The 15,525-nt window shown below is 28.6% G+C and overlaps 1 protein-coding gene across 1 annotated transcript; it reads left to right on the plus strand.

Annotated features, from left to right (window-relative positions):
• Positions 1 to 1,645: 1,645 nt before the first annotated feature.
• LOC111634424 (phosphatidylinositide phosphatase SAC1-A-like) lies at positions 1,646 to 15,444 on the plus strand. Its single transcript, XM_023379191.1, has 7 exons — positions 1,646 to 1,692; positions 10,741 to 10,885; positions 11,020 to 11,169; positions 11,256 to 11,315; positions 11,382 to 11,415; positions 13,058 to 13,245; positions 15,325 to 15,444. Exons 1-7 carry the CDS (start codon positions 1,646 to 1,648, stop codon positions 15,442 to 15,444), a joined length of 744 nt encoding a protein of 247 aa, XP_023234959.1.
• Positions 15,445 to 15,525: the final 81 nt, after the last annotated feature.

Raw genomic sequence — 15,525 nt, forward strand, 5'->3', positions numbered from 1 at the left:
TTCATGGAGCTATAAATAAACTAGGAAGGCAGTAGTGGAAACATTTCTATTGAAGCCAATCAAGGTCACGCTTGAGGGTATTCCGCCATATTGCGCGGGACAAATTTGTTAGCAACTGAAGGGTAAAAATAATCAGAGAGTAAACTTTACTCTGGAATTACCAGAAAGCCGGATAGTCTCGAATTTGGAAAGCTGTGACACGTTGCGCGATCACGTTATTTTGATTTCTGTGGCGCGTGCATTACACGACGACAGCTCCAATATGACCATGGGCATACGATGTTTTAAAAATAGTTTCATTCTTTACCTTCCATTGTTCATTTTATATTTTAAGTATATATTTAACCTGTGTGTAGAAAATCGGGAAATCCAGAAATCTGGATCTCTTTCCGCTCCACATCTGGTTCGGTACTTGAAAACGAAGCGAGTAAGCAAATTTACTAGCCCAGTATAATTGGTACTGGCTGTATTTCAGTAAATACGTTCATTGTTTCCCGTTAGTAAACATGCTTAATGTAATTGAGCCCTTACATTTAGTGACAGGCAGGGGCGGATCTAGGTTTTTCGGAACCTAGGGCTTATTTGGGGCTTAGGGCTTATTGGGCCTCCAATGGGGCTCCATTTTTTGTTAATACAAATAATACTATAAATTATCATTATTTGCTATAAGTAATAGATATGTATATATCCATGGTGCGGTTTACTTTATATTACTTTTAAAAAATCAATTTTTCAAAAATATTTCCTCAAAATTGATGAAAAAACTTTATGGGTTAATTGTACATAAATAACCCCCGTTTTTTTGCCTGGACCGCATTTAATCAGAGACAAAGCTTTTATTCGTATTCTTTNCCATTAGAATTTGGTACATGCTAGGTTTTACTAAAGACGATTAGTAAATATTGGTTTTGGAACTAAAACTATGAGTATTTTAATAATCATTTATTACAATTATTATAAACAGTCAATAAGTCCTATTTATTAATAACTAGTGAAACAGTTTAAAAATACTTTTTTACTGCTATAAGTTATAGGTATGTATATATCCATGGTGCGGTTTACTTTACATTACTTTTAAAAAATCAATTTTTCAAAAATATTTCCTCAAAATTGATGAAAAAACTTTATGGGTTAATTGTACATAAATAACCCCTGTTTTTTGCCTGGACCGCANAGGAGCGAACGAAATATTTGTTACATTTTGTAATTTGGACCCTACTTCTGCACGTTCTCTAATGAGGTAAGAGTTTGTGTCATCCACGGTTGCGTGACGTCGTGATTCTAGAACACAGTAGTCACTAATACGTTGTCTGAACATTATTACTATATTATTAACATTAACTACTTTTACTATATAATAAGTGTTCATTGTTAATGAAAAAGTGTTAAAAATTTACCTTGGAATTATCTTCTCTTTTTTATTTAGCAGGCCACGAAAATTACGTCATTTATTAGAAAAATGGTAGAAATTTTACAATCTATTTTCTCGTTGTTTTATTTACGTTAATATTACATTAATAATCCGAAAACGTATTAATATTGCGTACGATTATTAAGTTAGTCCCAATTAAAAAAAAAAAAAAAAATACGACAAATACAAATTTTAAGTGTTGCCACCCGGCTGCCGATTTAATCCTCCTTCAAGATGTCGACGGTGAATTCTAGCTCTTCTGTTTATGAAAATTTGATGTTGTAAGTGAGGCGTTTGATTCAATTATATATTTATATTTTCTTAATATTAAGTTTAAACGAATATCGGAGGTTTCGTAAACCGAAATCAAACAACCTGTCTTATATTTGTTTGAAATATTTTAATTTGTTTAATCCCGATTCATTTCGTCGTGAAAATTTAATGTGTATATTTCAAGGGGGATATTTATTTAATTGCTACGTATTGTGAAATATCGTAAATATTAAATTCTACGCTATTTTTACATTAAGTAGCGAAGATTATGGTTATATATTTATGTCTGGTCGTTAAAATTAAATAATTAAGGGATTGATGTTTTAAATTGCCATTAAACAGGTTGGTGATATTTCAAGTAATTTGTACGTACCGGTACGTGTACATATACATAATTTATAGCTTCAGATGATTTTGAAATAAAACAGATATCATTGGTCACAGTAAATAATTTCAATGCGTTAAATATGATGGAATACGCTTTTCATATTTCAAATAGGAATTTTATATTACACACGTTCGCAGATTAAGACATAGATGTTTTAAAGACGATGGTACTATGCTGCTTTGCCATCTGATACTTGCCGAGAAGTCGTTCGTTCAACCAAAATGCTGATGTTTCCTTATTTCGTGGGCTGTCTTCGGGTGTGGAATTCGGAATATAAATTGTTACAAAACAAGATGTTCTGATTTTATATTCCGGATTCCGCACCCAAAGATGGCCTTTGACACAGGCCGAAAACATCAAGTGGTTTTTCCTTTGTCGTTGGGATCGCCGGCTATATTCTGATTAGATAATTCTTGAAAATTCTGTAATTTTGCGTCTGCAGGTGTATGAGAATGTTACCCGTAATTCGACAATCCAAATATTATGGTTTAATTATATTTTATTGGCTGATTACGTACATTAATAGATGCATTTCTGGCCTAGTTAGGTTTTACGTCACCAATACATTAAGCAATCATCGTGAAGTGCATTCTGTGTTATGTTGATGTACTTTTGTATTTAAGGAGACGGTCGAGTCTGTACAAATTACCAATGAGGGCCGTAAAATGTAAGTCGGCTTGAAATGCATCTATTTATGTAAGTAATAGTAGATACAGTGTAGATAAATAGTAGTGTACGTAGATAGTAGTACATAATAGTAGCCAAGTAGATATAATTAAACCTTAAGTTTTGGATTGTTGAATTGCCAGTAGTGTTCCTATACACCTGCAGATGCAGGATTATGGAATTTTCAAGAATAATCTAATTAATGTTTTTGCTGAATAAACATTTCTTGGCAAGCCTTAAGTAGTGTAGTACTGTTGTTTCTCTCTGTTGAGTGAGACTTACTATTGCACAGCCATTTTGTAAGAAACATTGTACAAATTATTACAAGCTTCCTAAAAGTAACTTATAAGTAACTATTTATATTATGAGAATATAAAAGTATCAAATAAAACATTAAAATAATTTATAGACTTTTCTATATGACTATATATATTACAATAAATATAAGTAATATTAACTTGTATGTTTTGTACTAATAATGTATTTAGGTCTAGGATAATCAATTTTTAAAGTTGGTAAGTGAAATATGAGGAGTTTTGTTTCTCATGTTTGCAGAAATATGTGTAAAAATAATTTGTTGCATGTTTCTGCATACTGAAATAATAATAAAAACTGTGGTTATTCAAGATGGAATAGCTACTCTAATTATACATTTTTATTTTTTTTTCAGATCTTCATAACAGGATCCAATTAAAATATTTGTCAAATTCAGAACTTTTTTCTAATACACTCGTAACATGCCATAAAATCAAAATTTTATTAACACTTCACTCATGTTTGCAGAAATATGTGTAAAAATAATTTGTTGCATGTTTCTGCATACTGAAATAATAATAAAAACTGTGGTTATTCAAGATGGAATAGCTACTCTAATTATACATTTTTATTTTTTTTTCAGATCTTCATAACAGGATCCAATTAAAATATTTGTCAAATTCAGAACTTTTTTCTAATACACTCGTAACATGCCATAAAATCAAAATTTTATTAACACTTCATTTATATTTTGTTCTTTCTAAATAATAATAAATATTTTATTTCATATTGTAATTAAATCATAAATATTTAAAGTAAAATATTTTTTGAACTGATAAAAAAACATATTAATAAAGGGAAAATCAAAGGTGATGTGTGAGATTTGACTTACTTAGATAAATCTCAACAAATTAATTATTAATATTATATAACAAGAAATATTATTCAAAGAAAATTTTAAGAAATATTCAAATATATTTTTTTTTAACTTTTATTTTATTTATCAAATAAAAGTTTTAAAAAAAGTTTAAAAAGGGTTTTAATGACTGTGAATTGCTTTCGGAATTTCTATATATTGCTCACTTTCTTACTACTACTGTATCTTAATTATTAAAGCAAATCAGATTCATCTCCAAGAATGAGAAAGATCATAGATAAAGCATAAAATCTTGCAAATCACACATATATATTTGATATGTATTGTGATATATGTATGCCATTAATTTATTTTACTGCTAGATTTTAATAAGCGTTACAATGGATATATGATATTAATTTTATATATCAGATTTCCTAAGAATTAGTGCATAGTATCATTTCTAAAAGTTTTTTTATTTTATATAATTGTATAAAAATTATTTTTTTCTTCATATTATTTATGCATTGTTATATTTCTTTAGAATAATTTATTTGTTTTTCAAACTTTTAAAAATATTAATTTGTACAATAAATCTTATCTATTGTGTTGAAAGTTTTGACTGTACTAAACAAATTTATAATTTATTTTTCTGTTACATTGTAGAGATTTGTAATTAACTGTTATCCATAGAAATTCATTATTGAAATAAATCTTAACTGACCTGAAATGTTTAATTTACAAAATTTTTGTGAATGAATTATATATTTATTCATTAATATTAAGAATTTTTAAATTTATACATAGTTGATAATTTATTATCTGTTTTTGTATAAATATTTGAACATTGATTTGTGAATCTGCTAAAATTTTATAGCAAATTGATAAGTGAAGTAATTATGATTGTTAATAAAATAATAATGAAGTAAAATTAACTGAAGAGCAAAGTAACTGATTATTGAAGCTTTGATAATTGTTTTAGAAATAGCTTGCTTATCTAAACTACAAATTTCTATTAGGTTATTATACTCTTTATTGCATAGGATGTAGTAAATATATAAATTAATTAGTTAAAAAAAATAAAAACATAATAAAACATGCCTAAAATGGAATATGAAGTTATGGTTACAATCTTCCATTTTATACAAGATAACATTTTTTAATACTTTTTTGCATTTCTCAATGTTTCAAGGTTCCCTGAGACCAAAAGATTTTTATGTTGAAGAGGTAGGGTAATGTTTTTAAAATAGTTAAATGATCTCCATATTTTTACAAGTAATTACTGTATTTAGTAATTTTATTTACATCTGAAGAGTTAAAGGTAATGGTAGCAATAATTAGAGATGATAACAAATAAAGAATGCAAAGAAAATTCAGAAACAATGCAAAGTGATTATTTATTACCTTGACCACAAGGAATATACATTGAATCCTTGACAACTGGCTAATTATTTTTTCACAAGATTCTCAATATTTTATAAGTTATGCAAGATTTTCTTTTATATAAAATAAATAATTTTAAATAAATACGAGATTAATATTTTAGAATAAAGAAAATATAGTAAAAATATTTTAATGGAGTTGAATCACATTCGTACTCTATTTAGTTTTATATTTTCAAATAGATTGTTTAAAAACTCCAGCAACAAGTTACTTAACTTTCCCAGTAACATTTAAAATTGTGTGTGTTGTGCAATCTGTCTGATATTTTATTATTAAAAACTTTTTATATCTTTAATTATAAAATGGCAGAAAGCATAATTTTGAGGGTAGGGACAGGTTTTATAAAGGTGGGATGCTACATTGTCTGATCATCTGTACTAATCGTGTCTAATGTGACTACAATAATTTTTTTACAGTAGATGTAGAATTTTACACATGTTTTTATCAATGATAAAAATATGTATAATCAGTAATTTAATAAATAATCATTTGATATCTTTGTTTTATGATGCGTTTCTTTTAATTTTGCTGAGATTAAAAACTAATAATTAAATATAATGTACATGTAAAAACAAAATACACACTGATTTTATTTTTACATATTTATATTATTATTATTTAAAAAATAATGAATGAAATTCTGTTGTTTGCATTTTTAGAAGAAATTCATTTCCTGTTGATAAGATTTATTATTTTTTTACAAAAATATATATCATTAATATTACTGTGTTAATTAAAGTTATTCTACTAGAGAATGAAATAAATAAAAAGATACTCGTGTTCTGTAAATTTTTTATATTTTGGTACGATGATATTTGAAAGGTCAAGTTGGCAACTGTGGTTCTAACCCCTCCAATTCGAAATTGAGTTAATGGTACTGTTCTTTAAAGTATTAAATATACTGTCTCTAAAGGGTGAAAGATTATTACAGTTCTGATTAAGTATTGATGAAAACAAAATAAATAGACATTCAGAAACTAGCATTACACCTTTACATTAGAAAACTAGCTAAACCTTTATATTACAATATTAGACTCAGCTTTTAGAAAACAGGTTTACACCCCTCAGCCTTTCATTTTTACTAATTATAAGTTTTTTAATAATGGAAATTATTCTGTTAAATAATTAATAAGTCTTTTCAATAAGAATTATAAAATTTAATTCTTAATAAAAATGAATGATTCAAATGAAAAAAAAAATCAAGTAACAAAACATTTGATTTTTTTTACATCCAACTTATTTATTTTATTTGTTTTGTTATTTTTAAATCATTGTTAATTTATCTGGATAAACACATGTATTGTTATTAATTTAAATGTGTAAATATTCAAAATAATGTATAATTAAGAATTTATAATGAGTTTAGAGTAAATTTTTAATGAAGTAAGAATTTATATTTCTTTATAATTGTCCAAACAAGTAATTTATTTAGAAAATTGTTAATTCTATAAATTAATGCAACCTATTTAAATAGTCAAACACCATTAATTTATTATTTTTACCACTTTGTCCTTTTTACATTTTTTCGTATATATTATCTACTTAGACTTTGTTTATTAATAGGACTTATAATACTGGTGAAGTTTCTGATTAGCAAGGAGAGGCAATCTTAATCAAAAGTCAAAACAAAATATCTTTAGCAAAGAGATCAGGTAAAAATAATCAGAAACTTCACCAGTAAAATAAGTCCTATTAATAAATAAAATCCAAGTAGACAATATATACACAGAAATCCATTAATTTATATATATGCCGCAGTCGGATTGTTAAAATAGCCGCTTTACAAAGCATATAGGCATTTGATTAAATGCACCATTTTATAATAAGGTTAACTATGTTTGGCCACTTTACAAAGAGGCTAAACCAAATCCTGCCAGATTGAATGTCATTTCATGTTTTATAATATGGCTGGCCAAATGATTAGCCGCTTTATAATGTGGCATTAGATAAACTGCCAGGTTGTCATATTTACTTCAGATTTTTATCACTTGAGGGCTAAGCACTGTTGCCAGATTTGACTGCCAAAATGGGCTACTCTTGTTTTAGTTTATTGCATAAAAACCGTTCAGCACATTGCTTTCTTTTTGGGCTACAAAGATTTGACTTGGCAACATAAATTATTTTATAGTTTGTTTTGGTCTAGAAAAGCAATACTTATTTCTATTCATATCACCTTTAGATGTATTTATGTAGTAAAATGGGGAAAATGGGCAAAGCATAATTGGATTTAAAGAAATCTTCTTCTCTTTATTTACGTTGTGATTTTACAAAAGTTATTCTTAATTATAATAAAATATCTAAAAATAAAAAATAAAAACATGTATTGCTGTTAGGTAAAGATTTTAAATGACCAATGAACAGTTAAGTTGATTAGTTATTATAAATTATTATATTATTTCCTAAAAGCAGGAAGTAATTCAAATACTGTACTTTTTTTATAATTTTCAAGTTTATAAATAAATAATTTTCATTATGCAATATATGTTTTTTACTTCCTAATATTTTCGTCTCCAACCTTAGTGAATAATTCACATTTTAGTAGAAGCCAAGATTTCTGCATTTTTTACAGTACAGCTAAACGTAGCCAGCCACATTGTAAAAACACAATATAATGACAATCAGCTGAACATTAGTTAGCTTTATTACAAAGTGGTGCTGTTTAATCAAACGGTTAGATGCTTTGTAAAACGACTAAATTAACAATCTAGCTGTGACACATATATATATATATATATATATTATTTGCTCAATTAATCAGTTTCAAATAAACCCCAGGTTGAAAGGCATGAGAAACACATTGAAGTACTGTATTTTATAGGTTAACTAGCTGTTACCCGCGACTTCGCCCACGCGGATTTTGCAAGCGAACACCATTTATATTCAGTATTTCAACAACCATAGTAATTGTTATATAACACCTACCACTGAGAATCAAATGAACTGTTTTCAATTTGATCAATTTTCTGGAATGTTTACAATCGTTCTATAATCGAACCAATATGCATTAACAAATTCGAATTTAAAACAGTTCAAACATTTGGTTAAAAAATCGAAATATATAAAAATATTTATAACAACGTCTGAAATGTTGTCAATTTAATACACCTAACTACTCAATGAAGACTAAATGTAGTTGTAAACAAAAAATTGCATCTAAAATAGTACAGTATAAGCTGTTTTTTCTGGTTAAGCCTTAATGCTCTCCCTCTCCCCCGCGGGGAAATTTTGAAAAATCCCTTCTTAGTGTGCATTCCCATGGAGTACCCTACTAAATCGCAGTTAAAAACAAAAAATCGCATCTAAAATGGTACAGTAGAAGCCATTTTTCTGGTTAAGCCTTAATGCTCTCCCTCTCCTCTTGTGGGGAAATTACGAAAAATCCCTTCTTACTGTGAGTTTTCATGACATACCCTAACTGTGTGCCAAATTTCACCTCTTAAGGTTCAGTGGTTTGCCCTGGGCGATGATGAATCAATCAGTCAGAACAAGTAAATTTATATATTTAGATGTAGCTTAGGGTTACAGAGAAGGAATTTAACTAAAATTTCCTCTCTCCAAATTGTCTAGAGTCAGATAGCACTTTCTATTCAATGTACAGTACATGGGAACATTTTATGAAATAAAATTATAAATATTGTTGAATATTAAGAGTGGGAAGGCCACAATTGAATTTATAATGTCATATCAGCCAAAAGATAATTAGGAAAACTCAAATTGTAAGTTTAAATGAGAAGATGGTAGTCAAGAACCTAATTCTACAATGACATTGAAACAAACACAAATGACAATATAACAACCAAATTGAAAAAGGCTGTATATGGTTAATTATAAAATTAGTAATTATTTTAAATGTTGTTGTTGTTGTAACTCATAAATATAGTCAATAAATGATTGTCTATAATACAGTGATCAATAGCCTTTAATCCAGCAAATCAATAAATTGAATAATGTTTTTGGCAGCATTTTATCGATCATCTTCAGATTAAAAAATAATAATGGTTACGCAACAGAAGATGAAGTAATCAAATCAGCTGGAATATTTATAATAAATAACTAATCCATCTTTAATTTCCCAATATTTTTTCTGTTTCAAACAAGTACTTTTAATCTTTTTAAAAGATCACTTTCAGGTTCAGTGAACATTATAACAGAATATTATACATTTCAATTTATTGATTTGCTGGATTAAAAGTTATTGATCACTGTAAATGGCTTCTAACATTAATTTGAACAATATTTAAGTAAGATTTGTACACTTTGTCATTTAGTTGTATTGTAATAAAACATTAAACTTTATGGTAGTTTTGGGCCACTCTAAATAAAATAGAAGTTTACAAATATTTGTGAAAAATATAAAATTGTAAATGTTTTTAATATGACGATTGAATGTTATCTTTTACTTAATATAATCATTATATGTTAAAATGTTTATCATTTAAAAATGTTTGACATAATTTTTGCAATTAATATGTATAAAACTATAAATGTATTATAGCAGCCTTAACAGATAGTTGTAATGAGGCATTAGTCAGATAATACTGATATAGATGATGTAGATACCGATTACATTATCAAAAATATATATAGATAACAAAGCCAAATTATACTACAATCAAATGAGGGAGTCTTCTAGCCACTAGTTANCACCTACTGTATTAATCTTCATCTTATTAAAAGAAGCAAGAGAGACTATCTGACAGTTTGTGAAAGTTACTAACATTGATTCTTTATAAATGAGATGTAATTAACTGAAATTTTTGAGTAATTATAAAAGAGAATTCTGTCAACTGAGTGAAAAAGTTCAGCTGCTGGATGCTTTGCATGTTATGACTGGTTGTTGCTGTTCTCTAATTTAAGGACAGAAATTTTTGAATTGAAATTATTTCCTTTGGTTATTATTTAGAATTGATAGTAGGTAAATTCTCTGTAGTCTGGTTGCTTTGTATTTTATTTGTTGTGGAAATTATTGATGGTGGTGTTTTTTTCACTATAAATTTGTGAAATATATATCTGCAATTTGGGAGAATCTTATCTGACAATTTGTGAAAGTTATTAACATTGGTTCTTTATTTTTGGTTCTGTAATCAGTTGCTTATTCCTATTATTTAAATATTTTGGATAGTTCTCCCCAAGTTAATTTTCAGTAATTTATTTACAAAATTTGAAGACTAAACATAAAAACAGAGACATTTTGGAGTCTTTGTCTCATCTATTCATAACTGTCGGAACACAATTAACAATAGCAGAGTTGACATTTCTGTAAAGTCTCTTCTTTACCTATTGTATGCAAATGTTTCAATACACATTGTCTTGGATTTTTTAAATTATTATTTCTACAACTGAATTTGTTACAAGTATCTGATGCCATAGGAATTTTTTAGATATTATAATTTGCAGATCACTCTTGACCAAAAAGTTTTTTTTTTTTTTTTAATTAATTCTTAATAGAATTTTGATATTTCCAGGTCCACATCTTGTATTAATTACAAAAAAATCAAAAGTAGGTGAGATTAATGGTCAATCAATATGGAGAGTAGAAGATACTGAAACACATGCATATGCACGAGCTTCATTGCATCTCACTGAAGATCAGGTCTGTAAAGTTAAAAACTAAAGATTTTATTTAAATTAAAAAATTACACTTTGTAATATAAAAATATTCACTAAGAGGTTGACTGCATTGTAACAGCTGTTGTACACAATTTAATTTTTCTTAATTATTTTCAGAATCAATATGACAAACAGTACCTATCGATGATACAATCTTTTCTTCGGACTCCATACTTTTATTTTTCCACATCTTATGATTTGAGTCACACAGTTCAACGATTATACAACACTAGTCCGGATTTTCTTCAAATGCCATTGTTTGAAAGAGTAATTATTTTGGCTTTATTCCTTACAATTAAATTTGATATAAAAGACAAAATCTTAGAGTAAAGATCTATTAATGATTTTTTTAGGGGGATCAAAGATTTATTTGGAATCATTATCTAATGAGGGACCTTTTAGCACAGCAAGAGGTAAGTATTCTAATTCATTTGGTTGATTTTTAAAACTATTTTTTTAATCTCAGAATTTTTTGACAGTTACATCGATACTGGCTGCCGGTAATTCATGGCTGTATCCTTATTTAAAAATTTTGAAATTTATTTATGGATTTTTAAATAAAGTTTTCAGATAAATAAAATTTTCAACAAGTTATTCTAAATCCATTAGAAGTGTTTGAGACCCAATTGATATATTGTATTTTTCTGTCTAACATGCATTCCTTTTGTCAGACTTGCTTCTCAAGTTACAATGCACTAGATTTAGATGGAAACTCAAAAATTCCTTTTACCACTTTATATTACCCTATCATTCCTTAGAGTTTTCTCCTCTTGACATATCGTGTGTGTTGTTTGGCTTTTTCTAGTTTCGATTTCATCAGTTGTGGTTCTATATTTTATTTTAGCTTTGACATATTGTTTTTCACAAGATTGCACAAACAACTTTTGTGTGTTCAGTGCAGTAGTACATTAAAATTGTCAGAAAACAGATTTTTTCTGACAATTTTAATGTTTTACTTTTTTGTTTTCGAGGTTTAAAAAAATCTGAGTGCACATTAGATTCAAGTAAATACGGTAATATAATATATAAATAGTTTCAATTTCATTAAAACTTTATTTAGTTTCCAATTGTAAGCATATAAAATTCTTACAAGAAATTTAGAGCTCACAATTAGAGACTTCTACTTTTAAAATCACAAAGTGATAATTTTATTTTTTTACTTATTACAGGATAATATTGGTATTTACATATTAACAAGACATCCATCTGTATAAACATTTGAAATTTCTTTCTTGTTTTATGTTTATTATATTTATTAAATTACTACATTCTCATTGTTCATTCATCTACATGTTCAAATATCTTCTTCTCTGCTTTGATTTGGGTTTTTGAGGAGCAAGAAATACTTTTTAGGTGATAAATTGACAGCATATAATGGATAAATGAAAATATGAAGGAATGAAGGACTTTGTGTAAATTATTGTTCAAGTTTTTATAAAATAATTTCTGTGTAAATATATATTTGGGGGTATAAGCTGTTTGTCTCTTCATTTAAGTTTATTGAATTTGTTTTGTTTAAAGACACTGAACTTTTAACTAGCAATTTTTCAGCTGGAATGTGCCGGTATATCATATGGACAGGTATCATAAAAAGTATCAATAGCTGGGACTATGTACTTCACCAGCATTGCTCAGTAAAACAACTCTATATTTTCAGTCACATACATGTATACCAGTAGTATTTTTTTTAGAAAAAGAGCACTGAATATATTCACAAAATAATATATCACAGATTATTTCAGTATCATTTAATTTCTGAGATCTTTGATTCTGGTAGGTGAGAAATGGTTACATTACACCTTCATCCATGCAGGACAATAGGATTTTGCAATGTAACACCTTCATCTGCTCCTGTCTTATTTCTGCAATATATACTTAATCAAATATTATCTGTTGTATATAGATAATAGACACTAAATATTTCTAATTCATTACAAAATGAATATTGATTTAAGGTGTTTCTACAAAATCATAAGTACCATTCATTTTCAAAAATAATGATTTTTTTAAAGATATAATTTTAAAGACTTTTAAGGTTCTTAGAACAGTAATAATAGAAAGATTTGTTTAATGCTAAACTTTACATAATTTTCTTTGTAAATAATCAAATTTTGTTTGTTTTTGACGAAGATAATTTTCCTTAACTGTATTATAGTTATATGTATAAAGCAATGTATTATTAACCAACATTCTTTTTCATGGATATTAATATCAAGGAGAAGTTGCTATCGTGCAGGAACACGTTTATTTATGCGAGGCGTTGATACAGAAGGACACGTGGCTAATTACATTGAAACGGAACAGATTGTAGAATACGATGGTTGCAAAAGTTCATTTGTACAGGTAATTATTTTTGTAGTAAATACAATTTTACATAAAATTCAACTAATATAACTAATGGATATTATAAAATAAAATGTGTGACAAGCAGAGGGCTAGGGGTTAATCCCTCCTGCACAGGCTGGTAAAACCCGGTCTCAGAGTCGATGGATGGCTAGGAGGGCAAAAAGTGAGTGGGGAGTGCATCGGTAAGCCGGCAGGCGTCCTTTCAAAGATAGGAGACAGGTTTAACAAATAAACAATACATTTATTGAAGTACTAAATCTAAGTTACAGGAGGCGAAAATAATACTAAGGTTATTGTAATGCGGTTATCGTATATGCTATACTATTTACATAAAATGGGTGACTAATCTCGTAACTATTTCGCTGACCTAACTTTAAGGTGAGAGAGAGTGATTTTACAAGTTCAAAAATATCCCCTAAATAGAGAGATTGTGGGCAACGTTTTCATTGCGAAAACATGTAGGTCGGACATTCAGCACCGTCTTCCTGTAAGTCTAGAAGTTTGACAATGGCATTTGATGTGTCGAGCATGATTCGAGCATGATTCTACTAACGTTCCAAACGCCATTTTCAAACTTCTAGGCTTATAGGAAAATGGCGTTTGGAACGTTAGTGGAATCATGCTTGACATATCAAATGCCATTGTCAAACTTCTAGGCTTACAGGAAGACGGCACTGAATGTCCGACGTACACGTTTTCGCGATGAAAACGTTGGCCACAACTTCTCTAATACCTCTCGTTGTAATGGAGAGTTGATATGGCGACGAATCTCTGTGTCTTCTCCGACGGGATCCAATTCCTTTGCATGGACATTGACTGGCAGAAGTACAGAAATAATTTCCGTGTGCAGACGCGTGCTGAGCTTCCAGGGGCTTGAGCTTTTATTCAGTTGTCGTGGGAAAGGAGTCACATGATCGTCAAATGTTGACAATAACAGTGCATTCTTGACACCTATGTGTCGACTTTCCCACCTAATTGTTATAACAAACGGTGACCTCAGATATAATTCTCACCAGGAGCATTTTTTCTATTGGAGTTGTTTACATTTGTTTTTTTTCCGACAACTGCGTTAAATTTGTGGATTTCACAAAAATATTTTCATTATTTATTGCCTAATTTAATATATAACTTAATGTTATATATTAAATTATTAAATTATTAAATTTAATATATAACTTAATGTTATATATTAAATTTAAATATAATTTTGATATTCAATTAATGAGTTTGAATCTGGAGTAAAAATGTTGCTTATTGATAAATTAATAACGAAACATTGATACTTTAAATAACTATAGTAGTAAGTGGCCAAGGTGGCAACCTACCACTCTGGGGTACCCGGGTTCGAATCTGAACGGGTCGAAAAATCCCCAGGAATTTTTCGCGGGGGTGGTTCATTGGGATATGTCGGGCCATGTCCCTCACCACCCGGCAGCCCCATTGTGGGCCTGGCCGAACCCATAATGGGCTTGCAAAAAGAGGTCCTCTTAGTGCCCACAGGGCAGAGAGAGTTAAAAAAAAAAAAAAAAAAAACAGGTTAGTTCAGTCAATCAATCAAAAAAAATTGACTGATCAATTACTTAAAATCATGCCAAACACTTAATTTTCTGCACATAGTTTGTGGGTGCAGCACAAGTCACAACTTGACTGGCATTTAATAGTAATTTAATTTTATTACTAAACAATCAGCACAACAAATTTTCAGGTTACTTTAGCTCTATACACCATATACCACAGATGATTANCGGCAGCCCCATTGTGGGCCTGGCCGAACCCATAATGGGCTTGCAAAAAGAGGTCCTCTTAGTGCCCACAGGGCAGAGAGAGTTAAAAAAAAAAACTATAGTAGTACAGACCAGTCTATAATCTAGATTGAATTTCCAGAAATTTTCATTAGTGGTTTGATTTAGTTATGTTAGGCCAACCCCTTCCTCCAAGATGGATTGTAGGCTTAGCCATGGATTAGTTAATGAATTGAACAAATTATATATAATATGAAACATGCGTTAATAATATAACATAGTGTATATGCTTAAAAGAAGATTGTTTATATTTTTTTTATTATTAATTTTTTAGACAAGAGGTTCTATTCCATTGTTTTGGAGTCAACTTCCAGATCTTAGGTACAAGCCAAAACCAACATTAAGTACTACTAACAATCAGGTAAGTTTCTATAAAACATTTTATTTATATTGAAAAACTCAATATATACATAGTATATAAAGCTTTATATCAAAAAAATAGTATCAATAGCTGGGACTATGTACTTCACCAGCA

The sequence above is a fragment of the Centruroides sculpturatus genome, unplaced genomic scaffold (assembly GCF_000671375.1).
Source record: "Centruroides sculpturatus isolate CEXI.00-Female unplaced genomic scaffold, Cexi_2.0 scaffold968, whole genome shotgun sequence".
Classification (NCBI taxonomy): domain Eukaryota; kingdom Metazoa; phylum Arthropoda; class Arachnida; order Scorpiones; family Buthidae; genus Centruroides; species Centruroides sculpturatus.

Coding starts and splice junctions, on each gene's coding strand:
- LOC111634424 (XM_023379191.1), top strand. CDS start 1,646: ATGTCGACGGTGAATTCTAGCTCTTCTGTTTATGAAAATTTGATGTT. Junction 1,693..10,740: donor GTTTATGAAAATTTGATGTT/GTAAGTGAGGCG, acceptor AATTCTTAATAG/AATTTTGATATTTCCAGGTC. Junction 11,170..11,255: donor AAATGCCATTGTTTGAAAGA/GTAATTATTTTG, acceptor TGATTTTTTTAG/GGGGATCAAAGATTTATTTG.